Source organism: Aquarana catesbeiana, linkage group LG12 (assembly GCF_042186555.1).
Source record: "Aquarana catesbeiana isolate 2022-GZ linkage group LG12, ASM4218655v1, whole genome shotgun sequence".
In the NCBI taxonomy this organism is placed as follows: Eukaryota; Metazoa; Chordata; class Amphibia; order Anura; family Ranidae; genus Aquarana; species Aquarana catesbeiana.
Window position 1 is genome coordinate 185254012 of NC_133335.1, and position 26197 is coordinate 185280208.

Sequence of the window (26197 nt, forward strand, 5' to 3'; positions counted from 1 at the left end):
CATTTTCAGAAGAGGTTACTAATGACGACCTACACATTACCCAAGAACAGGTTAATGTATGGTTGCTGTGTGCTGCTGCATTTTGAACATTTTTCTAATACTTTCGTACTATTTTACGGCCAATACCCCTCACCCACACAATCCCCTTGGGGCACCTTTCTTCTTGATTTTCTGCATTTTGAACATTGCTCTTAGCCCTATGAAATAACCTCAGTGGAATGCTTGTTATCTCTAACTTGCAATAACATTTCTTTTTTTCACATTTTAGGGGGTGTCATCCAACCTCTTCTTTGTGAAACACAGTTACCCAGAGCTAGCGATCAAAGATGGGAAGAGTCACGAGAACATGCATGAAGCTCAGTTTGTGGTGGAGCTCTGCAGGTACTTCCTGAATCAAGAGTACAAGCCGTCTCAGATCACCATCCTCACCACTTACACAGGGCAGCTTTTCTGTCTCCGCAAACTTATGCCGGCCAAAACGTTCTCTGGTGTTAAAGTTCATGTTGTGGACAAGTACCAGGGGGAGGAGAATGACATCATTCTGCTCTCACTGGTCCGTAGCAACAAAGAAAGAAAAGTGGGTTTCCTTAAGATTGCCAACCGCATATGTGTGGCACTATCTAGGGCCAAGAAAGGACTGTACTGTATTGGCAACATGGATATGCTGAGTAGTGTGCATCTCTGGAGCCTTATTCTTGGTACTCTGCAACAGAAGGGTCAAGTAGGAGACCACCTTATGCTCTACTGTCAGAATCACCCTGAGACACGTAATCTTGTAAGATGTGCCAATGATTTTAAGTCTGTACCAGAAGGCGGCTGCAACAAAAAATGTGAATTCCGTCTGGACTGTGGACATGTGTGCACACGTGTGTGCCATCCATATGACCAAGAGCACAAAGAATACCAATGCAATAAGGACTGCCAGAAAGTGTTATGTAAGGAAGAGCATAGATGCAAAAGAAAATGTTTTGAACCTTGTGGAGAGTGCATGGTACAAGTGGAGAAGGTAATACCATTGTGCGGACATCTGCAGATGGTGCCATGTAGCATCTCTGAAAATAAGTTCAGATGCACTATGCCTTGTGAAAAGACCTTAGCGTGTGGACATCAATGTCTGAAGTCTTGTGGAGATGCTTGTGAAGTGCGTTGTCCGAAAGAAATAAGCGCACAGCTAAAATGTGGTCATACTCAACAAATTAAGTGCTGGCAGAAGGGAGACCTAGAATATGGCATGCCAGTGAAATGTAGAAATCCTTGCAAATCTACCTTAAGCTGTGGTCACCAGTGTGGGGGTACTTGTGACAGTTGTTTTCAAGGAAGATTTCATATGGGTTGCCGACATCCTTGCAAGGCTGTTTTAGTTTGCTCACATGAATGTCGAGAACCGTGCACAAGGGATTGTCCTCCTTGTAGTAGACCATGCCAGAACCGGTGTGTCCATAGCCAGTGTAAAAAGAAATGTGGAGAGAACTGTGCACCTTGCATGGAGCCCTGTTTTTGGTGCTGTCAGCACTATAGATGTACTCGACTATGTTCTGAACCCTGTGACCGCCCTCCATGCGATGCCCCTTGTGACAAGCAACTTCCTTGTAAACACCCATGCATCGGTTTGTGTGGGGAGCCCTGCCCTAAAAAGTGTCGAATATGCAATAAAGATGAAGTCACTGAGATATTCTTTGGATTTGAGGACGAAGAAGATGCGTGTTTTGTAGAGCTGGTGGACTGCGGACACATTCTTGAGTCTTCAGGTATGGATACTTACATGAAAGGACAGAGTGACCCTGAAGAGGGAAGTGCAATCAAACTAAAAGAGTGCCCGAAATGTAAAACTCCCATAAGGAAAAACTTGAGATATGGGACTATAATAAACAAAACTCTAAATGAGATTGAGAAAGTCAAAGAACGAATACTTGGGCCAGCCTCTGAGAGAGACGAAACCAGTAGTAAACTCAGGACAAGTCTACAGCAGTTGGCTGATGTAAGAAGAACCTATCCTGAAGAATATGAAGGATTACAAGAGAAACTGTACAATCCAGGCACACAACTTAGGACTTTGCATAACCTGGAAAATATGATGCGGTTCTATGAAAGGCTATCAAAACTGTCTAATAACATTAGTAAGGTTGAGGAGGAAGAGGAGTATGATTTACAGAATCGTTTACAGCAGATTAAGAAATGGCTGGAGAAGCCCCGCTCATTCCTCTCAGAGCAAGAGTTATCTGATCTGCAGACTGAAGTGGCACGCTTCACTTACCTTCTTCGACTGCTTGTGAAATGTAAAGAAGCCAAGGTGAGGATCACACCAAACCTCCAAAGGGAGATACATTTTCTAAGGGATATATTAGAAAGCAATAAACAATTTACCAAAGAGAATGAAACCTTGGTGAAGACAAAATTAAAGGAACTGGATAAAAGTCTTCCAAATACGGGACTCAAGATAACAGATGATGAACGTGTGATGATTGTGCAGGCCATGGGTCTTTCGAAAGGACATTGGTTTAAATGTCCTAACAATCATATATATTGTATCACAGAATGTGGTGGAGCAATGCAGCAGGCCCAATGTCCAGAATGCAAAGAAGGGATTGGTGGAACAAACCACTCGCTTCTATCATCGAACAGGCTGGCTTCTGAAATGGATGGAGCACAACATTCCGCTTGGTCAGACGTGGCAAACAATATGATGAATTTCCAGGACCTTTTAGACTAATTTTCTTCATAAGAAGGGGGCACTAACGGAATGTAATTCAGTTGAATGAAATTAAAGTAGAACTCCAGTGAAAACCTTTTTGTATAAAGTGTGGAAAGGTTAGAACCTACTGTAGGTCAGGTTTTTTTTTTTATGGTGTCTTTTTTTCCCCTTCTTGTGTAGTCACCAGGACAACAAGTAATGGGGATTAACACAAAAAAGGGAAAAACAGTAGTATGAAAAACCTGGCAGATCCAAGCCCTTCCATGCTTTATTCCAAACTAAACTGTCTGGAATTGCACTTTAAAGTTTTGGCCAAATAGGTCAGTAAATTAAGTCAAATATGTTAACTGAAAGATTCAAACCATTTTGTAAATATTGATCATGTGTAATTAGTTTGGAACCTTCTTTATATATTTAAAAAGAATAGTGTTCCAGATGAAATTTCAAATAGACCTTGCAGTCAAAATGTCTGCTTTGGCTGCTGAGAAGGTGGTAACATATTTTGACAAACTCATATATGTATCTGATCAGCTCAGGGTATGACATTTTCATGTGTGATTTACCACTGGAGGAAATGTTCAGGCAGCAATTATAGGAGGCAGGCGAGTGACAAAGAACTACAAACTCTGATTATCCATGACCCTCAATGCTATGTATCAGTGGAGATGTGGAAAATGTTTGCCATTTTTAACATTGTTTAAAAATCTCTTAGGTGTAGCAAATTTATGAGCTGTAATGTACTCTCTACAAAGATAAATCTTGCACAGAAAAAATATTTATTTCAATACATTATGTAGAAATGAATTGCCAACATTGTGACTAATGCAGTGATTTTATGAATAAAGCTTTATATATGAAATTTTGTGTAGTACTGGACTACATACAGTAAACATATTCTGCCCATTGTGTTTCTGTTTTATCTTCCTTCTCTAGCTTAGGCTAGGTTCACATATTTGCATTTCTGTGCAAATACGTTTTGTGTGGGCACAGCAGCCTATTTATTTGAATGGGCTGCTGTCCCTGTGAAAAATGCAGAGAAAAAGCCCCTGACCCTTTTTCTAAAACGCACCCACAGGGCAGCTTCCTTGAACCGCGCGTGCTGCAGCACTAAGCGTTTTCATGCATCCAAAAATGTGTTGCATTTTCAGATGCATGGGGGTGCCATTAGGAATTGGTGTCACCCCCGTCTACAGGTAAGCGTGCAATTTACACTCGTTCCCGGACCCGTATATATGTGAACCTAGGCTAAAGCTCGGTTCACACCTAAACCGACCACGAATCGCACAGCAACGCTGCGCGTCCCTGTTCTCTGTTTCAGGGACGAATCAGGGCAGAATCTTTGCCTGAATTCAGCCCTAAGACAGAGCCAAAGACGCACATCGTTTCTGTGCAGTGCGCTCCGCAGCCGCCCTGGACATATGTGAACTGGCTCCATAGAGAGCTGGTCACTTTCTCCTGCTTTGCGAACTGGATGCGGAGAAACCCGCATCCAATTCACATAGGTGTGAACCCAGGCTTAGAGAAGGTAAATTCATGAATAATTTTTATCTTATCTGCAAAGTTCATATTTAATTATTATTAATACAGCAGTCAGAATTTGAATCAAAACAGAACTCCTACTATGATGATAGGTGAGAGTATCTGAAGTGCTTCCTAGGGGGAATATACAAAAACTTGGGTTTTGGTGTGTAATAAAATGTGCAGTAATGTAGATTGCATTCTCAGGCAGGCCATAGATGATGCAATTTTCTGTCCTGCAACCATAGTTTGCAGGAAAGAAAAGTTCTTGATTCCCCTATCAACACAGCCAGTGTTGATGTGGGAATCCCTTCAGAGAAGCTATTGTGTTCTTCCGGTGGGGTGGGTGCGGGGAACACAGTGATTATTGTTATCCGCTATAACTGCTGGCAAAAATCGATGTGCTGGTTGTACCCAAATCTATTGATGAATGGACTTGGGTGCAATCAGCCTGCCTGTAGAAAGTTTGAATCTCAGTCGGTCCCTACTGAACTGCCTGAGATTAGAACCATCTATGGCTGGCTTTAAACTAAGCCTGTAGAAAAGGGTGTATAAACTGACATATCTGTACAAGTCTACCCTTCATTTGCCAATACTGTACTACTCTAGCAATTCTCATAATTAATAAGGAAAATGACAACTTTTCTGGATTTGAGCACATATTTATAAAGCAGTGAATGTAAAATTCAACAAACATTACCTGGAGGTGAATCCTTCACTGTTTATTAAAACAAATTTACTGGAAAGATTCTCTTGCAGTCAATGTTTGGTGAATGTCACATCACTGCTTTGTAAATCTGCCTCTCAGTTTTAAGCTACACTCCAATCTTCAGTCTTGCACAATTGTACAGGCTCCTCTCCTGAACTGAAAATGCTTACTGTCAATTGCCTGCGTCATTAACTGGCTGGCTAATGTCTAGCATCATCTTGCTTATATCTAGCATCACCTTGCACCTCCCCAGCTTCCAATCCCTGGCCTCACATTTTCATTTACAGGATTTCAGTTCTTTCATTAATTGAGGCTCTACATCAGATGTGGGTGTTACTTAGGGTGGTCTGCATGCAAATGCAGCCTGCCTAGGAATGCCCACTGCACCAGACTGACACTTACCCATCCACCCATTTTGATATTTGCCCACCTCCTCCTAAAAGCCAGCCCACTCATTGCATCAGGACTGAGGGCTCTTGGGAGGAATACTGAGGCACGGTTCTGTGATTATCCCAGGAAGCTATGTATAGCACCCTGCACCCCAACCAGCCAGGATCTGCCTGCATTATAGCCCCAATTATGACACCACTGGGTCTAAATTGAGATATGTAATGAAAACAGAAAGGTGTTGTTTAAAAATTACATTAGCATGTTGATGAGAGGGGTAAAGGGAACCAGGGAATGCAAAATATAAGCACATTAAACTTCATCTTTAAAAAGGACACTTAAAGTGGTTGTAAGCCTTTAGACCTGAAATAGGAACAAAGCATCTCCCTCTATGGTGTGTACTTGTCTCAATTAGGAGCACTAATTGTCATTTCTGTCTGCTACTTCATTCCTCTGGTATCAGCATGAATCCCTTCTGACAAGTTTTTCTAAAACCAATAGAAAAATAGAGACAGAGGAGGGATCTCCAGCTTATTGACAGCTTCAGCTCTGTTCCTGTGAGCTGTGTGAAGGGGGGTGTGTCCCTTCCCTCCAATCAGCTCCTAGACCTCTCCTCACTGAGCTCTGCAGTGTGTAACTTCAGCCCCCCCCCCCCCTTTTATGTACACTCAGACAAGCTTTCTAAATGATGGACTTTGAACAGATATAGAGAAGAGAAGACTGCAGATAAACGGGTACAACTTCGGTAGGAGGATTTGTTTAATCTTTATGTATTACTTGAGGCCATTCACTTCCCTGGGTATATGTAAGGGTTTACAAAGACTCTGAATCTCATATAAGCTTTACTTGTTATTCTTATATAAACGGTAATTTTCAATAATTTCCGAGCTGCAGTTTTTATTAAAATTATACCTGGTGATTCTGCAATGAAAGTACTTGTTCAGGAGCATTCTGCTGTAGGGTGATGATGCTCTGTCCTTGGCTCCCAATCGTGTGCATTATCATACTGTCACTTGCTTTCTTAAAGTGGTTGTAAACCCATGAACAAAAAAAAAACAACAACCTGCAAGACAAAGACACAATGAGCTACCCTGTTTCCCCGAAAATAAGACCTAGCGTAAGTGTCGGTAATGGCTCCAATATAAGCCCTACCCCCCAAATAAGCCCTACCCTGTTTCCCCAAAAATAACCCCTACCCTGAAAATAAGACCTATAAGGACTTTAACTAGGGCTTATTTGGGGGGTAGGGCTTATATTGCAGCCATCACCGACAATCACGCTAGGTCTTATTTTCGGGGAAACAGGGTAGTATGCATGCTTTGATAGCATACCATACCTTAGCATACCTTAGATCGAAGCCCCCACAGCGGTCCTCGTACCCCGCTCTGGCCAGCGACATTGCTCCTGTAGTTAGTTCCGGGTATTGCGAGCTCCGGCGCTGTGATTGGCCGGAGCTGCGATGACTTTAAAGCCGCCGCTAACGGCACACTCACTGAAGCAACGGCACATGCAGATACAGGGGATATCTCCTAAACCGTGCAGGTTTAAGAGATATCTGGGGTAGCTACAGGTAAGCCTTATTATAGGCTTACCTGTAGCAAAAAGTGGTCTGTAAGGCTAGGTTTCCACTATTGCGTCCCCAAAGTCGCGCGCTTTACACTGCGATTGTGCGTTGCGATTTGTGTTGCGTTTTGCTGCGACTTTAATTACGACTTTGTGCGACTTGGATGTTCTGCGATTTAGTCCTAGTGATGTAATTCCTTATCCTGCTTATTTATTTATTGCCCCTTCCTGTTTGGTTGTCTCGTGTTGTATGTTTGTTAGCAAACATGTTGGCTATGCAGTATGTTGGGTCAGCAGTCATTTTGGCTTCTGTAGCAGCATTTATAGATCAAGAAGAGGAGGATAACCGGAGGAGGAGAAGGCATCGCTTTTGGATACATCCCATCATTGCCCAAAGGGAAGTGAGAGGCCAGTTTGGGGTCCTTTACAATGACCTCCGGGCTCATGATGAAAAATTTTTCAACTATACAAGGATGTCAATTAGAAGGTGAGAACATTTTTTGATGTCAACTTGCAAATGCTGCCAGATATATTTCTCAAAATGTGTATATGCCTGGTCATTATTACTCTTTTTAGTATTTTTAGATTTGACTAGCTCGAAGTGTTAACTAGAACCTAATCAAATTGTTTGAAAAATGTAACTCCATTTGTAAATGTTTGATTTTTACATGGTCAGTGTAGATACTAGCCCTATTTTTTCTCTTTACAGTTTTGATGAATTGTTGGCTTTGCTCTCTAGTCATCTAGAGCGCCAAAACACCAGTTTCAGAAGGAGTATTCCATCTGCTGAAAGACTCATAATAACATTGAGGTAAATGTTCATACCTACTGTTTCTTCTTCTTAACTTCTATGTGGCTTTTGGAGATCCACATCATTCTTTCATCATCTTTACATGCAGTCCAAAAATAACTACTAGCATGTAATTGTGCGTAAGCTTGGTTTTAAAATCTTAACTCTGCCTCTACATCACCTGTGTCTTTCTCCTGCTCCTCTTCTTCCTTCTTCACTTCCTCAGGCACCTCCTTCCTAGCTCTGTTTTTTGGGTTTATTGATGTAGCTTAGTGTCAATATGTATCATTATCCTAAAATGTATGTACTTTTCCATTTTAGGTACCTGGCAACTGGACATTCCTTTTCCAGTTTGCATTTTGAATTTTTGGTTGGCAAAACTACAGTCAGCACTATTGTCCACGAGACCTGCCGAGACATATGGAATGTCCTTAGTGATTTGGTTCTGAAGAAGCCCACTTCCGACGATTGGTGCAAGAAAGCGGAACTTTTCTGGGATCGTTGCAATTTCCCAAATTGTCTAGGGGCAATTGACGGCAAACATATGAGGGTAGTGATGCCCATTGGCAGTGGAACAAAATACTATAATTACAAAAAATATTTTTCTTTTGTCTTACTTGCAGTGGCTGATGCCAATTATTGTTTCAGCTATATAGACATTGGATCATATGGCAGCAGCTCAGACTCAAGTATTTTCCAAAGATCTTCCTTTGGAAGAATGTTGCGGGATGCTCTGGACCTGCCACAGGACTGTCCGTTGCCAGGAACAAATGGGCCGCCAATGCCATTTGTGTTTGTTGGGGATGAGGCCTTTGCTCTCAGTGAGCATCTATTAAGGCCTTATTCAAATCGGTGTTTGAGTGAAGAGAAGCGAATCTTCAATTACCGCTTAACGAGGGCAAGACGAGTGGTAGAATGTTCTTTTGGCATTTTAGCCAACAAGTGGCGTTTGCTCCATACCCCCATTAATTTAAAAATGGAGAATGCAATATCTGCAGTAAAAGCAGCATGTGTTCTTCACAATTTTGTGAGAATTCGTGATGGCTATCTTTTTGAAGATTCCCTCATGCACGATCTGGAAGGTGCACAATGGAGTGCCAGTAGGGGCACCACCAATGGTGCCAGTGTGCGTGAGGGATTCTCATCTTATTTTCTGTCTGCTGCTGGTTCTGTCCCCTGGCAGCAGGATGCCATAGCATAATGTATGTCATGCATTTTCTGTGAATATTATTTTGATGTATGTTATGTTTCAGTGCATCCAAAAGCATAATAACAGGTAGTTTCCTCAAATTAGAAAAAAGGATAAGCCGAAAATGCACAATGTAAACAAAATTATTTTTATTTTTTTTGTTTTTGTGCAGGGAAGCACACAAAATTTTTGGGTTATGTGTTTGGGTGAACTACACCATTTTGTTTATTTTTTATCAAGCACAACAAATAGTGAAATAATAAACTATTTCTCTCAGAAAAACACGTAAATAAAATTATTTCAAAAATATAAAAAAATATCTGAATCTTTTTTACAAGACAACTCTTTTTGCAATAAGGCAAAAATAAAGAAATACGTTCCATGAACTTAAAATTACAACAGTTGTTGTTTTGGCCTCCTCAACCAAACAAAAAATAGAGAACAAGTCTTAAACACACCTCAATAATAATTGTAAATTACAATTGCTCGTATGTTTTGTTTTCAGTGGTCCCGGAAACTGAACTATTGGTTGGTCCAGGGAAATCCACTGATGGACCAGGGTAATATTTCCTTGCCAGAAAAGGCGGAACATGACTGGGTGTAGGCTGCCTAAGTTGGTGAGTGGTTGGGGGGCCAAGGGTAGAGGTAGTGGGGTCAGGAATTGGATGCAACATGCGTGGCCTTGAGGGATTCAGTATATTACCATACTGGTCACAGTATGGACGGTTTATTGGTGGAGCATACTGTGTACTTGGAAAGTGAGTGTATTGTTGATAAGGGGGATATTGGGGAAGGGGGGGTTGCATATATTCTGAGGATGTTGTTGGCCCCTCACCCACAAATGATTGAGCAGTTGACATTAAAGCCATCCTGAGTGCATATTTTTTCTCAGGGGGTACCTGTTTACATATGCCTAAAATTACAGTGAGAAATGCTGTGTCTTCACACTGGTTTTCAGCCATTTTAGTGGACATCTGATTGACTACCTCTAAAATTTTATCCATGGGTTTACCAGGCTGGGCACTGACCCTTGAAGACCTTCGCAAAGGCCTAGAGACATTGCTAGGTCCTGGTTCTGCATCCTCCTCATTCATTGAGTTTGATGTTGACCTTGCTTCATCTACGAACAGTTCCTTGTCAACATTGTCTTGGAATTGTTCTTGCTCCTCCTCCTCCGCAGCTTCCTCTGCCTCATCTTCTGCTGCCAAACCCTGTGTGCTGTCTTCCCAGCTTGCTTGGGTTCTGAAATACAAATCACATAGTTTTAAAGTAAGCATTACTATTTGATATGTAGAATTCGTAACATATGCCTGCTGATAACTTACTCTCGCATTTCCAACACTGGTTTCAAAAATTCAAGATCCCCGGCATGGGCATATGGGGCTAATCTTTTAGAGCCGGAACCACTCCTTCCTTCTTTTAATTTGCGTAAGTACCGGTTGTAGCAGTCTTTGAGACTTCTCCATCGAGTTTGTAACGAGTGCACTACAAAATATAAAGCAAAGTATACATTTTTTAAAACAAATTTAGTCACTGCCTATAGGTCATTCATTTGCTAGGCTGCATAATTGATATGGATGGTGTTAAAACAACCGCTACATATATTACCCATGACACCTACATAATTTGACATGTGCTGGAGGATGTTGACAGGGCCATCTTTAATAGTATTTAATATTATTAGGACCGTGGACAAAAATTATTTGCTGGCCCACACACACAGATTTACTTTCCTGCAGCCACAGGTTACAGGAAAGTAACTATATAAATGACACCATCAACACAGATAGTGTTGACATGGGATTACCTCCTGCCAAACCATTGTGATCTCCTGCCAGGAGAAGCGGGCCCCACCAAGAAAAAACAGTGCACACAACCATTGGTTACAGAAAGTGTTAAGCAGCATATATCAACCACTTACTTTTTGTAGAACGTTCTGTGGCTGAGAAAGAGTCCCATGTCTCATAATATATGCGAGCCACCTCCAACCATGCTCTCTCCTTCTTTGCATGATCTTTGTAACCTGGATCTCTGAGGTCATATATTGCCGGACGTTGTCTGACAAGCCTAATAATTTCCTCATTGTCATGCACTTGTCGCTTATTTTTTTTTGCCCTAGGCATGCTTCCTGCTGTCTTCCACACTCACATACATCGATATAGGAAGTGATGTATTTGGGAGGAGCAGAGATCATGTGCTTCCGTAGACTTCCGTGGAAGTCGCAACAAAGTCGCGGTGTCAGACATGTACATACGACTTCATTGCGACTTAATACCTTTCTATGGAGAACAAGTCGCACCGAAGACGGAACAAAGTAGTGCAAGAACCTTTTTTCGAGTCGCTGCGACTTGAGTCGCACCAATGAGAACGGGGACCATTGAAATACATGGGTTTTGACTTGTCATGCGACTTGACATGTGTCAAGTCGCAAAATAAGTCGCACTAGTGGAAACAGAGCCTAAGGGTTTACAACCACTTTAATGAGGGCTATAAGTGGCCATGTTGATACATTGCACACTTCCCCCGTTGTCACCATCAGTATTTCCATCTTGAGAAATGATGTGAATGCAGCTAGACAGGAAGTGGCTGCAAAGAGGCTGAAAAAAAGGTGAAAACAGTATTTTTACAGTCATCATACAAACATAATGAAACACTTTCAATTGTATATTTAAAGTGTTACTAAACACACAACAGTAAAATCAGTCTGTATATGCAGTAAAACATGCTTATTATACTCACTGTGGAACCTAACCCAATAAAAAAATAGTAAATGTAAGGCTTTAAAGGTGTGCTGAAAATGTTCACACCACTGTGCTGCAGTAACTCATGTTACATGCATTTCATACGCTCTCACAACACACCTCAATGTGCTGTAATGCAATACTGTGCCTTGTGTGCTATGCTAGCAAAAATGCAGCAGTTTCTGGAATGTTGTGCATTAGGCAGGCTATTTAAATGCAAAGGTTGCCATATTGCAACACACCTTTTATATTTATATATATATATATATATATTTATATTACCACTCACAAAAGTGAGTACACCACTCACATTTTTGTAAATGTTTTATTAGATCTTTTCATGCGACAACACTGAAGAAATTACACTTTGCTACAATGTAAAGTAGTGAGTGTACAGCTTGTATAACAGTGTAAATTTGCTGTCCCCTCAAAATAACTCAACACACAGCCATTAATGTCTAAACCGCTGGCAAAATGTCCAAATTGGGCCCAAAGTGTCAATATTTTGTGTGGCCACCATTATTTTCAGGCACTGCCCTAACCCTCTTGGGCATGGAGGTCACCAGAGCTTCACAGGTTGCCACTGGAGTCCTCTTCCACTCCTCCATGACGACATCATGAAGCTGGTGGATGTTAGAGACCTTGCGCTCCTCCACCTTCCATTTGAGGATGCCCCACAGATGCTCAATAGGGTTTAGGTCCGGAGACATGCTTGGCCAGTCCATCACCTTTACCCTCAGCTTCTTTAGCAAGGCAGTGGTCGTCTTAGAGGTGTGTTTGGGGTCATTATCATTTTGGAATACTGCCCAGTCTCCGAAGGGAGGGGATCATGCTCTGCTTCAGTATGTCACAGTACATGTTGGCATTCAGCGTTCACTCAATGAACTGTAGCTCCCCAGTGCTGGCAGCACTCTTGCAGCTCCAGACCATGACACTCCCACCACCATGCTTAACTGTAGGCAATACACACTTGTCTTTGTACCCCTCACCTGGTTGCCACCACACACGCTTGACACAATCTGAACTAAATAAGTTTATCTTGGTCTCATCAGACCACAGGACATGGTTCCAGTAATCCATGTCTTTAGTCTGCTTGTCTTCAGAAAACTGTTTGTGGGCTTTCTTGTGCATCATCTTTAGAAGAGGCTTCCTTCTGGGATGACAGCCATGCAAACCAATTTGATACAGTGTGCCGCATGTGTTCTGAGCACTGACAGGCTAACCCCCCACCCCTTCAACCTCTGCAGCAATGGTGGCAGCACTCATACATCTATTTCTCTCTTTGGTCGACCATGGCGAGGCCTGTTCTGAGTGGAACCTGTCCTGCTGTATGGTCTTGGCCACCGTGCTGCAGCTCAGTTTCAGGGTCTTGGCAATCTTCTTATAGCCTAGGCCATCTTCAGGTAGAGCAACAATTCTTTTTTTCAGTTCCTCAGAGTTCTTTGCCATGAGGTGACATGTTGATCTTCCAGTGACCAGTATGGAAGAATGAGAGCGATAACACCAAATTTAACACGCCTGCTCCCCATTCACTCCTGAGACCTTGTAACACTAACGAGTCACATGACACCGGGGAGGGAAAATGGCTAATTGGGCCCAATTTGTTGCCAGCGGGTCACTTTTGTTGCCAGCGGTTTAGACATTATTGGCTGTGTGTTGAGTTATTTTGAGGGGACAGCAAATTTACACTGTTATACAAGCTGTACACTCACTACTTTACATTGTAGCAAAGTGTCATTTCTTCAGTGTTGTCACATGAAAAGATATAATAAAATATTTACAAAAATGTGAGGGGTGTACTCACTTTTGTGAGATACTGTGTGTATATAAATATAAATATATATATATATATATATATATATATAAAAGGTGTGTTGCAATATGGCAACCTTTGCATTTAAATAGCCTGCCTAATGCACAACATTCCAGAAACTGCTGCAGTTTTGCTAGCATAGCACACAAGGCACAGTATTGCATTACAGCACATTGAGGTGTGTTGTGAGAGCGTATGAAATGCATGAAAAGGTATAATAAAATATTTACAAAAAATGTGAGGGGTGTACTCACTTTTGTGAGATACTGCATGTATGTATGTATGTGTATATATATATATATATATATATATATATATAAAATATAAAGTGCAGTAATTTGTATGCATTGAACGTCGCAACAGACTGCCCTGGAATAAATGGACCCTAGGGACCAACTGAACCCTCAAGTACTTTACTTGGCAAGAATGTGGTGTTTTTATTTTGCAGACTGCTGTGTTCATAGTTGGCAAATGACAGACAATGGATAGTATTCTCCCATTATATTGATTAATAGTATCAGCTAATGCTAGTAAAGTTTTTAAAACTGTGAGATAACGTCAAATGCTGTAGGATTATAAATTATTTCATTTCTCAAGAAAACAAAACGCCTTTTGCGCAGGAGTGTGGTGGTGATCTGGTACCAGTTCTTCAAATACATCCACTTCTCAACTGGAAATATGGACGTACCACGCTTTGCTGCCTTGTTAGGACTGGAGGAGCCTCAATAACATTCTACAAAAACACAGGGGAGAGAGGGTGCACCAGCCTAGCGCGTTATCCCAATGTAACATTTATCGTAAGATAAAAATAAATCTACTCACAAACACCATATCAGGCAATGCTCATCGATATATTATAGTTAGTCAGTCCATTTCACGTACTCCTGGGCTTAGGACACTGCAGGAATCCAAACTGGCTTACACGTTTCGAGGGTAGTACCCTCTTCCTCAGTGCCAAACTGGCTTACATGTTTCGAGGCTAGTACCCTTTTCCTCAGTGCCAAACTGGCTTACATGTTTTGAGGCTAGTACCCTTTTCCTCAGTGCCAAACTGGCTTACACGTTTCAAGGGTAGTACCCTCTTCCTCAATGCCAAACTGGCTTACACGTTTCAAGGGTAGTACCTTCTTCCTTCGTGCTATCTATATGGGGGAGGTTGAAGGATAGGTAAGAAAGAAAATCAGAATGATAAGGTGTGAGGAAATAAAGTACCACCAGGAGGTCTTGAGAAATATGACAACAGCCCAAAATAATTTTCCATTCACAGATAATTTATTACAACTCTGTAAATAGCCCATCCAGGGTGAACAGGCCTTGTCAAATGTATCTTGTCTATCTAATAATATACTGGTGAGGTTTTTATTGACGAATGGATTTCCAAGATTTAGCGCTGGTGTTTTTAGCTACTAGAAAACTGCAAGAAAAGAGGGTTAATGAACATAAAGTGATATCAGGAATAGGTTTATTAGTGAGCACCACTTGCTGATACCTAGGTACATTCATTTTCATTCCAATCCAAAATCTCCAAATATGGTACATAGATCCTTCTTGGCCTTTCTGAAACATAATAGTGAACATTGAGGATTCACCTTAAAAGAGAATTGCTCGATTCATAGTGCTCCCTGAGCAGAGAGCTGGTGACTGTCAGTTACTACTGTCTGCTCCAACCCCCTCTGCGTGCTGTGGAGGGGGTGGGAGTGGCTGGCTCAGGCGCTTGTTGGCTGATCCCAACCCCTAGCCTGGACCGTCTCTGTGATATCAGTTGACAGCAGGCTACAGGAGTGCAGAACAAACTGCACTCAAGTGATCCACAGGATAAGTACAGCCAAACGAGCTTTGGCTGTTCTTCTCCTTTAACCTCCTCATATCCGTGCTATTGCCAAATGACAGGAAAACAGCGTGGACCTACATTGCCGGGGCGACGTCTATTGACGTCGTCCCTGCACGAGCGGCCTGCGCGCCCACTGCAGGGCGCGCAGCGCGCTCAGTGATCGGCGAGTCTATGAGACTCGCCTGATCACAGATCGGAGTAAAGGGTCGGTCCCGACCCCTTACCACATGATCAGCTGTCAGCCAATGACAGCTGATCATGTGATGTAAACAGAGCCGGTAATCGGCTATTTTTTCTCCTCGCGCTGACAGCGTGAGGAGGAAAAAAAAAGACGATCACCGGCGGCCGTGAGAGGGACATCTGTCCCTCTCACGGCGATCATCTGTGTCCTTTGCCAGTGACACCTAGCAATAGGCAGCAATGCTGCCTACCAGTGCCCACCAGCGTCACCCAGCAGTGCCCACAGTGCCACCCATCAGTGCCCACAGTGCCACCCATCAGCGCCCACAATCAGTGCCACAACAACAATGCTGCACATCAGTGCCACCTATCAGTGTCACCTACCAGTGCCCATCAGTGCCGTCCATCACTGCTCATCAGTGCCACCCATCAGTGCCCCCCATCAGTGGTACCTATCAGTGCCCATCAGTGACACCTATCCGTGCCACCCATCAGTGCCACCCATCAGCGCCCATCAGTGCCGCCTTATCTGTGCCTATCAGTGCCACCTTATCTGTGCCTGTCAGTGCCACCTTAACTGTGCCTATCAGTGCAGCCGATCAGTGCCTACCATTGCTGCCTCACCAGTGCATATCAATGAAGGAGAAAAATTACCTGTTTGCAAAATTTTATAACAAACTATGAAACATGATTTTTTTTTTCAAAATTTTCCATCTTTTTTGTTTGTTTAGCAAAAAAATTCCCAGCTGTGATTAAATACCACCAAAAGAAAGCTCTATTTGTGGGAAAAAAATGATAAAAATTTCATTTGGGTACAGTGTTGTATGACCGCGCAATTGTCATTCAAAATGTGACAGCGCTGAAAGCTGAAAATTGTTCTGGGCAGGAGGGAGGTTTAAGTGCCCAGTAAGCAAGTGGTTAAACTATCTTTTGGGTAACATATACCACTGAGATAGAAGTGTTGAGTGTATACGTATATTTTGATCTGTCTCGGCAGCACACTGAAGAGCCAGACTGCCGCTCCTATACAGAGTGCAGTGGTCTGACATTGCACAGTGCTCCAATCAACAATGCTGCTCAAGGAGGGTGAGCTGTTCAGTCAGCTTTTACAGTTCAAATAATATACACTCAGTAAAAAATAATTTAAAATACCATATTCCTTACTTGTTATGCACACAAGCTCCTGTGTGCTGAGGTGTAATATCACAACACAAATCATGCACCAGTGATACACACAGAAGCTCGATGAGCTAGTATTTTCAGTATTTTTTTTAAGTTGCTTTACAATCCTACGTACTCTTGCCTATGGTCTAGTTTTATAATACATAAGTGCTTCATAAATTACTCACTCACCTCCAGTTTAGACCTTTATAAATATAGTATACAGGTGTTCTGATAAATTAGGTATGTCCTCCACAGCTCCTGAAATCGGCCGCTAGCAGCCGAATAGCGCCACTAAAACGACGTTAAAGCGGTGCTAAAAAAAGAAAGTGGCGGTAAAAATAGCACTGCATTACCGCTGACGGCACAGTGTGAAAGGGGTCTAAGACCCCTTTCACACTGGGGCGTTTTTCAGGCGCTTTAGCGTTAAAAAAAGCGCCTGTAAAGCGCCTGAAAGAAGCCTCATCTGCAATCCCAATGTGAAAGCCCGAGTGCTTTCACACTGGGGCGCTGCGCTGGCAGGGCATCAAAAAAAGTCCTGCAAGCAGCTTCTTTGCAGCTTTTTCGTGTTTTTGCCCCGGGACTGGGTGCGCAGATGGCCCAAGCCCTTTTACACTGCCAGCGCCCGAAAAACACCTGAAAAATGCCCCAGTGTGAAAGAGGTCTTAAGCAACGCTTTACCAGCGTTTTTCGGGCGCTGGCAGTGTGAAAGGGCTCAGGTTTTTACATTGGGATTGCAGATGAGGCTTCTTTCAGGCACTTTACAGGCGCTTTTTTTAACAATAAAGAGCCTGAAAAACGCCCCAGTGTGAAAGGGCTCTTAGAGCTTATACCAGGAACGTGTGCGATGGGAATACGAAACATCCATAAAGTCTGGATCCGCCAGGTGCCTGGACTGACACCCGTCTCAGCGAGCCACTGAGAGCCTAGGGTTGCCACCTCATCCCTTTAAAACCGAACACATATTAATTACACAGGTTCTGTGACTGATTAAGGTGGTAATTAAACTCACTTGGTGCCTTATCTGAATTAAATTAGCCTCAGAACCTGTGTAATTCATAAGTGTTTGGTTTTAAAGGGATGAGCTGGCAACCTTATGAGAGCCTGAGATGGCCGTTTTCCCACCCCTCCACAGCTCAGTGCTCCAGTGAGCGAGGAGGAGCAGAGCAGGAGAGTGTCTGATTGACAGTCAGCAGCTCTCCTCTCGGGGATCTGTGAGAACTAAGGATGAGCTCCGGCGTGTTCGCACAGCCCACGTGCAGAGCTCGCCAGGAAGTTGGCACTGCGCTAATCACAGGCAGTGAGACATTGTCCTGATGTGTGGCTGCAGAGATCACGAAATGTCTCACTGCCTGTGATTAGCGCAGCGCCGACTTCCTGGCGGGCTCTGCACGTGGGCTGTGCGAACACGCCGGAGCCCTTAGTGAGAACTGAGCCATCAGCAGTGTTCGATCGCTCGGTTCTCAGTGTAGAGGCGCCGGGGGACAGATGAAGCATCGGTCCCATGCTGCATCCACCAAGGTAAGTATAAAAGAGGGAAAAAAAAAACCACATACTTCTCTTTTTAAAAATATATAATGTTTGGGGTTTCTAAGTAATTTTCTAGCAAAAATTTTGATTTTTACATGTGACAAGTGTCAGAATATGTCTTTAAAAGCGCATTTTTCCTGCCCCTGTGCGTGAAAGCTAACTAAAAAGAAAAGAAAACACATTCATTGTGATGCTCTATGCACACTTTGGTCCGTTTGAGGTGTGAAATTTCGTCATACAAGTATGTGTGTCCCGCCTCCATATTTATCACACCTTCTATCCCTGGTGTTAAACTCTATGGTACCGGAAATGAGGTGTGGGTGTGCTGCTGTTAGATTTCCGACTGGCGCCTGAGGATCAGGAGCGGTGGTTCCGGGGGAATATGGAGCCGCTACAGGGGCTGCTGGACAATCTGCGCGCTGTGCTGGGGAAGCTGCGAGGTGGGGCCCCGCTTTGTCTGTTATCTGAAATGGATACAAGGGGAGGAATAGACGGAGGAAGGGGAATAGCTGTGGGACACGATGGGTGGTGAGCAGATGTCCTGCACTGGCTGTCAGTCAGTATTACAGAATAGCAGCCCTGACTCTGCCTGTAGCACATAGAGCAGGCTGTCCTCTCCTGTCAGGGAACCAGAATTCTTAGTACTGCCTTCCTGTCAGGACATCTAATGGGGGATGTTTAGTTCTGGTTTCAGCAGTGAAAGATGAGATTCGCCAACACTTCCTGTTGTGTACCTGCAACAGGAAATGAAAGGAAATCTCCTAGTGGGGACATGAACAGCAGAAAAAAAAACAAACAGGTTCTGATCTCTCTTTACAGAAGTTAAAAATGTTGGTTGGAGTTCAGATTTAAAGGGGAGCTCCACCCAAAAGGGAAAGTTCTGCTTTAAGCACTCCTCCCCCCTCCTATGCCATGTTTGGCATGTCATTTTATTTTTTAGGGGAGGGAGTGAGTACCTTGTTTTAACAGGTACCCCCTCCAACTTCTGATCGGACTGCCTAGGCAACCTGGGGCCCTCCAGCTGTTGTGGAACTACATTTCCCATGAGGCATTGCAAGGCTGGCAGTTACAATTACTCCCAGAGACGTGATGGGACTTGTAGTTCTGCAACTAGTAGAGAGCCCCAGGTTGCCTGCGGCTGGCCTAGGCGATCCGAGTGAAAGTTCTCCTCTCCCTGCAACCTTCTGGGACACATCACAGGTCCCAGAAGATTGCCCGACCACTCGGGAGGTGCAGCGGGATGCGCTCATGTGCAGTGCACACCCAGATGTGAAGCCTTAAGCTGTCGCAGCCGGGTGCCCACAGTTGTAATGCCGGAGAGGGAGAGGATCAAGGGTTATCATTGTGAATGAAAGTGGAAGAAAATCACATTTTGGGTTGTCACCAAAATAGGAATAGAGTGGAAATCTTCCAAAGGGGACACAAGTTTTGGTAACTACCAGCCATTCCTGCATAGTGGGGGATTTTCTCTCACTTCCTGTTTTGGCTATGGCATAGGATGAGAAGGAAAATCTCTCCAATGGGACACAGATAGTGTGTTTTTTTTTTTTTTTTTTTTTTTTTTTTCTGACAAAGGCCATAACCCTCCCTTACTCTATCCAAAATGAGAAAAAAAAGTAGCCTTTAGCTGAACTTTAAAAAATACATAGTGGGGGTTATTTACTAAAGGCAAATCCACTTTGCACTACAAGTGCACAGTGAGGTGCAGTCGCTGTAAATCTGAGGGGGACATGCAAGGAAAATAAAAAAAACAGCATTTTTGCTCGTACATGATTGGATGATAGAAATCAGCAGAGCTTCCCCTCATTTCAGATCTTCCCCTCAGATTTACAGCGACTGCACTTCCAAGTGCACTTGTTGTGTAAAGTGGATTTGCCTTTAGTAAATCAACCCCACTGTGCGGTATGGTTCACAGCATCTGGTTGATTACGACTTGAGTATCCGTAATGGTTTGTAAGGATGAGCTGCGGCATGTTCGCACAGCCCACGTGCAGAGCCCGCCGGGAAGTCGGCACTGCGCTAATCACAGACATTTCCCGATCTTTGCAGCCGCACATCGGGAAAGTGTCTTGCTGACTGTGATTAGCGCAGCGCCAACTTCCTGGCGGGCTCTGCACGTGCGCTGTGCGATCACGCCCGAGCCCGTCCTTAGTGGTTTGGTGAAGCAGTGGAGCTGTAAGCACTACAAAACAACAGAGAGAGGGTGCACCAGCCTAGCGCATTACCTTTACAACACTTCATTACCACTTGGCGACTGCCTTCCTCACACTGCGGCAGAGCGACCCCACTGCACTGGATCACGTGCGTGTATTTGATCCAGGTAGTTGGGCGCCCGCAGCCCCGACTGTGCGGCCATTTGCTCCAGCACATGCTGATCAGGGGGTCTCCGCCAATGATGTATGACCGGGACCCACTGATCGGCTGAACGAATGACAGAATAGAGCCCTGTGTAGGTAAAAAACACAGGGCCTTCTACAGACAGCAGCGATGTGCCGTTTTTCCTTTTTTTTTTTTCTCTCCCTGCAGGGAGAAAAAACCTGCACATTGCTTAGTGAAAACACCACCCAGAACACAAAGATAACATTGTTATGCCACGTACACACGGGCGGACTTTTCGACCGGACTGGTCCGACGGACTTCCGACAGACTTTTTAACGAACGGACTTGCCTACACACGATCACACCCAAGTCCGACGGATTTGTACGTGATGACGTACACCGGACTAAAATAAGGAAGTTGATAGCCAGTAGCCAATAGCTGCCCTAGCGTCGGTTTTTGTCCGTCGGACTAGCATACAGACGAGCGGATTTCTGGGTCCGGCTGAGTTACGACGTAAAGATTTGAAGCATGTTCCGAATCTAAAGTGTCAGATTTGTGACTGGAAAAGTCCGCTGAAGGTCCGGTGAAGTCCACGCACGATTGGATTGTCCGCCGGATTTGGTCTGTCAGTCCAGTCGAAAAGTCCAACCGTGTGTACGCCCCATAAGGCACGCAGTTAACCCTTTGATTGCCTCTAAACGTTAAACCCTTCCCAACCAGTGTCATTAGTACAGTTACGGTGTATAGTATTAGCATTGGTCACTGTATTAGTGTCGCTGGTGATGTCAGTGTCATTTAGTCAGTCCCCTCCGTGTCAAGTTAGTGTCAGATTGTCCGCCACACTATCACAGTCCTAGTAGTCGCTGATTGCCGCCACTACTAGAATTAAAAAAAAAAAAAAAAATCCATTATGTATCCCATAATTTGTAGACACTATAACTTTCACACAAACCAAATCAATATACACTTATTAGGATATATATTTTTTTTTTTTTACCAAAGACCTGTAGCAGAATAAATTTTTACCTAAATTTATGACGAAATTCGTTTTTTTTAATTTTTCAATCCCCTATTGTAGAGGTGCACCGATTGGAAATTTCGGTGCCGAAACTGAAAATACAGAATGCACTTGGACAAAAACTGAAAATGACAGTTTTTAGAAAAATAAATAATTTTTATATATAATTGTTTTTGACTTTTTAAAATAATATCATGAATTTAAATTAATATGAATTTATTGTGGGCCATTATCAGCACCTTAAGCGCAAGAAAAATGCATTCCCCCCTTTTATGCAGCACACAGGAACAGAGCTGAGGCTGTCAATCAGCTGGAGATCCCTCCCCTGTCACCATTCTCTTTTGGGGTCAAGAAAACTTGTCAGAAGTGATTCATGCTGATAGCAGAGGAATGAAGCAGCAGACAGAAATGAAACTTAAAGCGGTTGTATACCCGCGTTTTTTTTTTTTTTTTCCTATACCTGCAAGGGAAAAGGCATAATGAGCTAGTATGCACCGCATACTAGCTCATTGTGAGATACTTACCTTAGAACGAGGCGCCGGCATCTCATCCTGTCCACGCCGAGGGAGCTGACATCTCCCCTCGGCGTGTCTTCCGGGTATCGCGGCTCCGGCGCTGTGAGTGGCCGGAGCCGTGTGTGCGGGAGACTTCAGTCCGGCAAGCTCCCGAGTTTGCCGGGCTGTTGGCCGAGAATCCCCTGTGCGCATGCGCCGCTGCATTCAGCAGCTCATTGTGAGGGGAATATCTCCTAAACCGTACAGGTTTAGGAGATATTTTTTTTACCTACAGGTAAGCCTTATTATAGGCTTACCTGTAGGTAAAAGTTTTAAAAAAAGGTATACAACCACTTTAATGCTCTGGATTGAGATAAGTACACACTATAGAGGGATATGCGTTGTTCATATTTCATGTATGAGGTTTAAAACTTGTGAAATGCAATATAATGCCTGATGTACATTCTTCTTGCTCTTCATTCTAGTGTTCACAAGCTGATGTCTTTGTGAATTGGACTAGCCAAACGCATAGACATTGAAAGTGATTCTGTCTTTCTTTGTGCAGATGGCGAATCCAGTGAAGGCAGCAACTTTAGTCCGCAGTTCTGGGACACCCTGGGTAAGAAACTATTGACTCTGGCCATATACACCATAGCAGTTGGATTATATTTGTGTTTCTCTTGGGCTGTCTACCTCCTATATTTTCTTATAAAAGTGATGGCGAACCTTGGCACCCCAGATGTTTTGGAACTACATTTCCCATGATGCCCAACTACACTGCAGTGTACTGGAGCATCATGGGAAATGTAGTTCCAAAACATCTGGGGTGCCAAGGTTCACCATCACTGCCTTATAATGTACTTTTTTGAATACATACTGGTTACACTGTTGCAGATTGGCAGACGGGTACTGTTGCTGGGAAAGTGCACAACAAGAGGGGCCCCCAGATTTACCCCCCCCCATGTAAATGAGAATGGTGCACAGCACTAGTAGGCAGGTGCAGTTGACCTCCTCCTGACCTGATTAAATCAATTCTGCATTCCCGTAGATTTGTATGGGCATATAAGACCCGACTGATGCGAACAAAAGCCCTTCGTCATAGGCGCATACTCTTTTCAATTTTTGTTGTTAAATATAGGGACTTGTAGATCACCTGGAGCACTGTACTTCCAGGTAAGATATCAGCCACACAGGAAGTCCATTGTTTTCAGTGTGTCTGTGTATTAGTGCAAAGGAGGAAGCAGAACCTGCATATGTAATGAGAAAATCTGACTGCCCCTGTGTACATACGGAATTGCAAACATTCTCTGGAAACGTGGATTTCAAAAATTTACATAATGACAACATTATTAAACAAGCTGATCTTTTACCTGTATGAAAATACATTCTCCAGAAAGATTATCCAATTCATTTCAAAGGTTATATTACAAATTTATGATGGCAGCACCCTTTAAGAGTATGCATAAGGACACATCCAGGCACTGGTGAATTCAGCGTATTTTCACGACCTGGAGTCGCAGGTGTTGCTGTACAGCTGCAGCCATGGCCTGTTCAATTCAGTGACAGGCTGTATGCCTGTAATCACACATCGGTGTGGTTACACATGTACAGGGAAGGATGAGCAGCCCTGGATGCAAGCAGTTCATGACCAGGGCCGCTCACCCATCCCTGTATGTATGTAACCCCCTGGATGTGTAATTTCGACAACAATGTCTGGAATGTACAAAATGCGTTTTAGGGGCAGACCTAGGGTGGAAGGATGCAGTATGTCTATCATTATACCTGTTGGAAAGTGCCCCCCTCGACTTATACTCGAGTTACCGCCGTCTGTCTGCATGATCAGCGTGTCATGCAGGCGTCCGGCGTGTGATAATACCGTTCGGAGGCTATTCCACCTTTCAAAAGCCGCGCCTCCTGCTCGTCTGTGATAGGCTGAACACTTTATTTCCCATCTGTCAGTGTACAGCCTATCACAGGCATTCTCTCATCCTTGTCCGTGGTATGAGAATGAGAGAATATCCGTGATAGGCTGACTGCTGAGTGTTCTGCCTATCACAGACGAGGAGGAGGCCCGGCTTTTGAATAGTGGAATGGCCGCTGAAGTGTATTATCACACGCTGATCGGAGGATGGAGATCGCCACAGGGAGGTTGCACAGGACACATGCACAGAGGACACATGCACACAGGACACATGCACAGATGTACAGGACACAGGGACACACACACATGCACAGGACACATGCACAGGATATAGGTAGGCTGCACAGGACACAGGAAGGCATGCAGCTGCAGATGGGCATTGTTGACCCTCTGCATTTCTCACCCTCGTCTTATACTCGGGTCAATACGTTTTTCCCAGTTTTTTGTGGTAAATTAGGGACCTCGTCTTATACTCGGATCGACTTATACTCTTGTTTTAAGTCTTAAATTTTATCTTTTTTTTTAATTATTTATTTTCTCCCAATGCTTCGGGAAGACTCCTTTGGACTCCTTTATTTTGCTAAGCGCTTCGCAAACTGTTGACGCTGTATAATAATAATAAGTGTGGGTGTATGGAGTATTGTGGGGTATGCGGCCTGTGGCTGTACAGGGGTCAAAGAGCCTGGGCTACCAAGGATCTGCATGTGGCTGCCCTGTGCCTTCTATCCTCTGACACTATCATGATGATCAGCCTGTTTAAAGGGTAAGTTCACCTTTACAAAAAAAATGCCTATGCAGGTAAGAAGTATTTATAGATGAGAAACAAACAATCCAGCTCTGACTAAAGATGAATAATGTTCTTGCTACAGGTGTAGGCCATTTACATACCTCATGAAGCCTGACTGAAAGACTCTCAGGATTTTGCCAAGTGAGGCTTAGTCATTACTGCTCACCTCCATCATCACAGGAGTGAGCTCTTTCTCTGATTCAAACCTCCTCACATGCTCTTTCTCTCCCCGATGGAGTAGTTCTGAGCTCAGCATTTGAGAGCTCACTCCTGTGATGGTGGAGGTGAACAGTAATGACTAGGCCTTCCTTAGCAACGTCTTGGGAGTTTTCCAGTCAGGCTTCATAAGGTATGTAAATGGCCTACACCTAGCGAGGGTATTATTCGACTTTAGTCAGAGCTGCACAGTTTGTTTTCATCTACAGCCACCCCTTATCTGCATAGGCAGTTTTTTTGGTGAAGGTGAACTTGCCCATCTACATGAGGGTAACGAGTCATTCCTAATATGCTGTGGTTGACCAGGCTGGAAAAACGTTTGACCACTAATCTGAATTGGCATATTTTAGACACAATGATAGCCTGGATCTCCCGTTACTCTTTTTATTCACTGGGAAAGTTTCTATTGTTATATTTATAACTTTTTATTATTTTGTTACGAAAAGGAGATGTTGTATGTTGCTATGTATAATGGCACTTTTAATCTCTGTCTACACGGTCGGAATTTCCGATGGCAAATGTTCGATGTGAGCCTGTTTTTGGAAATTCCGACCATGTGTACACAATTCCGATGCTCAAAGTTCCACGCATGCTCGGAATCAAGCAGAAGAGCCGCACTGGCTATTGAACTTCATTTTTCTTGGCTCGTCGTACGTGTTGTACGTCACCGCGTTCTTGATGTTTGGAATTTCCGACAACATTTGTGCGACCGTGTGTATGCAAGACAAGTTTGAGCCAACATGCATCGGAAAAAATCGAGGATTTTGTTGTCAGAATGTCCGATCGTGTGTTCGCAGCATCATAATCTCTGAATAAACATTATTAAAAGAGAAATAAAAGCCAACACCTGAGAGCTGATGCAGCTTCCCAAACAACCTAATCAATCTGCACAATCCAAAGGATTGTGGGAGTAATAATGGGCAAAAAAAATTATTCAGAAGGGCACTTTCACACTGAGGCGCGGGGGCGTTGGCGATAAAGCGCCTCTAGTTTTAGCAGCACTTTACCGTTGTTTTAGAGGTGCTTTTAACCCCATTAGTGGCTGAATAAGGTCTCCCGCAAACCTTTTTTCCATCCACTTCGGCGGCACTGCCCATTGATTTCAATGGGTAGGGGCGCTTTAGGAGCGGTGTATGCACCGCTCCTGAAGCCCTGCAAATATGCTGCTAGCAGGACTTTTTTTTAACATCCAGCGAGCGCACCGCTCCAGTGTGAAAACCCTTGGGCTTTCACATTGGAGTGACAGGAGAGGCGATTTACAGGCGCTATTTTTAGCGCTATGGCAACTGTAAAGCTCCTCAGTGTGAAAGTAGCCTTAATGCCTCAAATCAGAATGG

The 26197-nt window shown here is 43.6% G+C and overlaps 2 protein-coding genes across 2 annotated transcripts in view; both read left to right on the forward strand.

The window, feature by feature from the left end:
- ZNFX1 (zinc finger NFX1-type containing 1) overlaps positions 1-3551 on the forward strand; it is a 63089-nt gene extending 59538 nt beyond the window's left edge. The window contains exon 14 of the mRNA XM_073606304.1: positions 269-3551. Coding sequence (XP_073462405.1) covers positions 269-2710 — 2442 coding nt within the window. The 3' untranslated portion in view covers positions 2711-3551. The remainder of the gene's footprint in view (positions 1-268) is intronic.
- A 14856-nt stretch (positions 3552-18407) lies between these two features.
- Positions 18408-26197, forward strand: part of CCNDBP1 (cyclin D1 binding protein 1) — a 38144-nt gene continuing 30354 nt past the window's right edge. The window contains exons 1-2 of the mRNA XM_073606305.1: positions 18408-18544; positions 22502-22555. Coding sequence (XP_073462406.1) covers positions 18487-18544; positions 22502-22555 — 112 coding nt within the window. The 5' untranslated portion in view covers positions 18408-18486. The remainder of the gene's footprint in view (positions 18545-22501; positions 22556-26197) is intronic.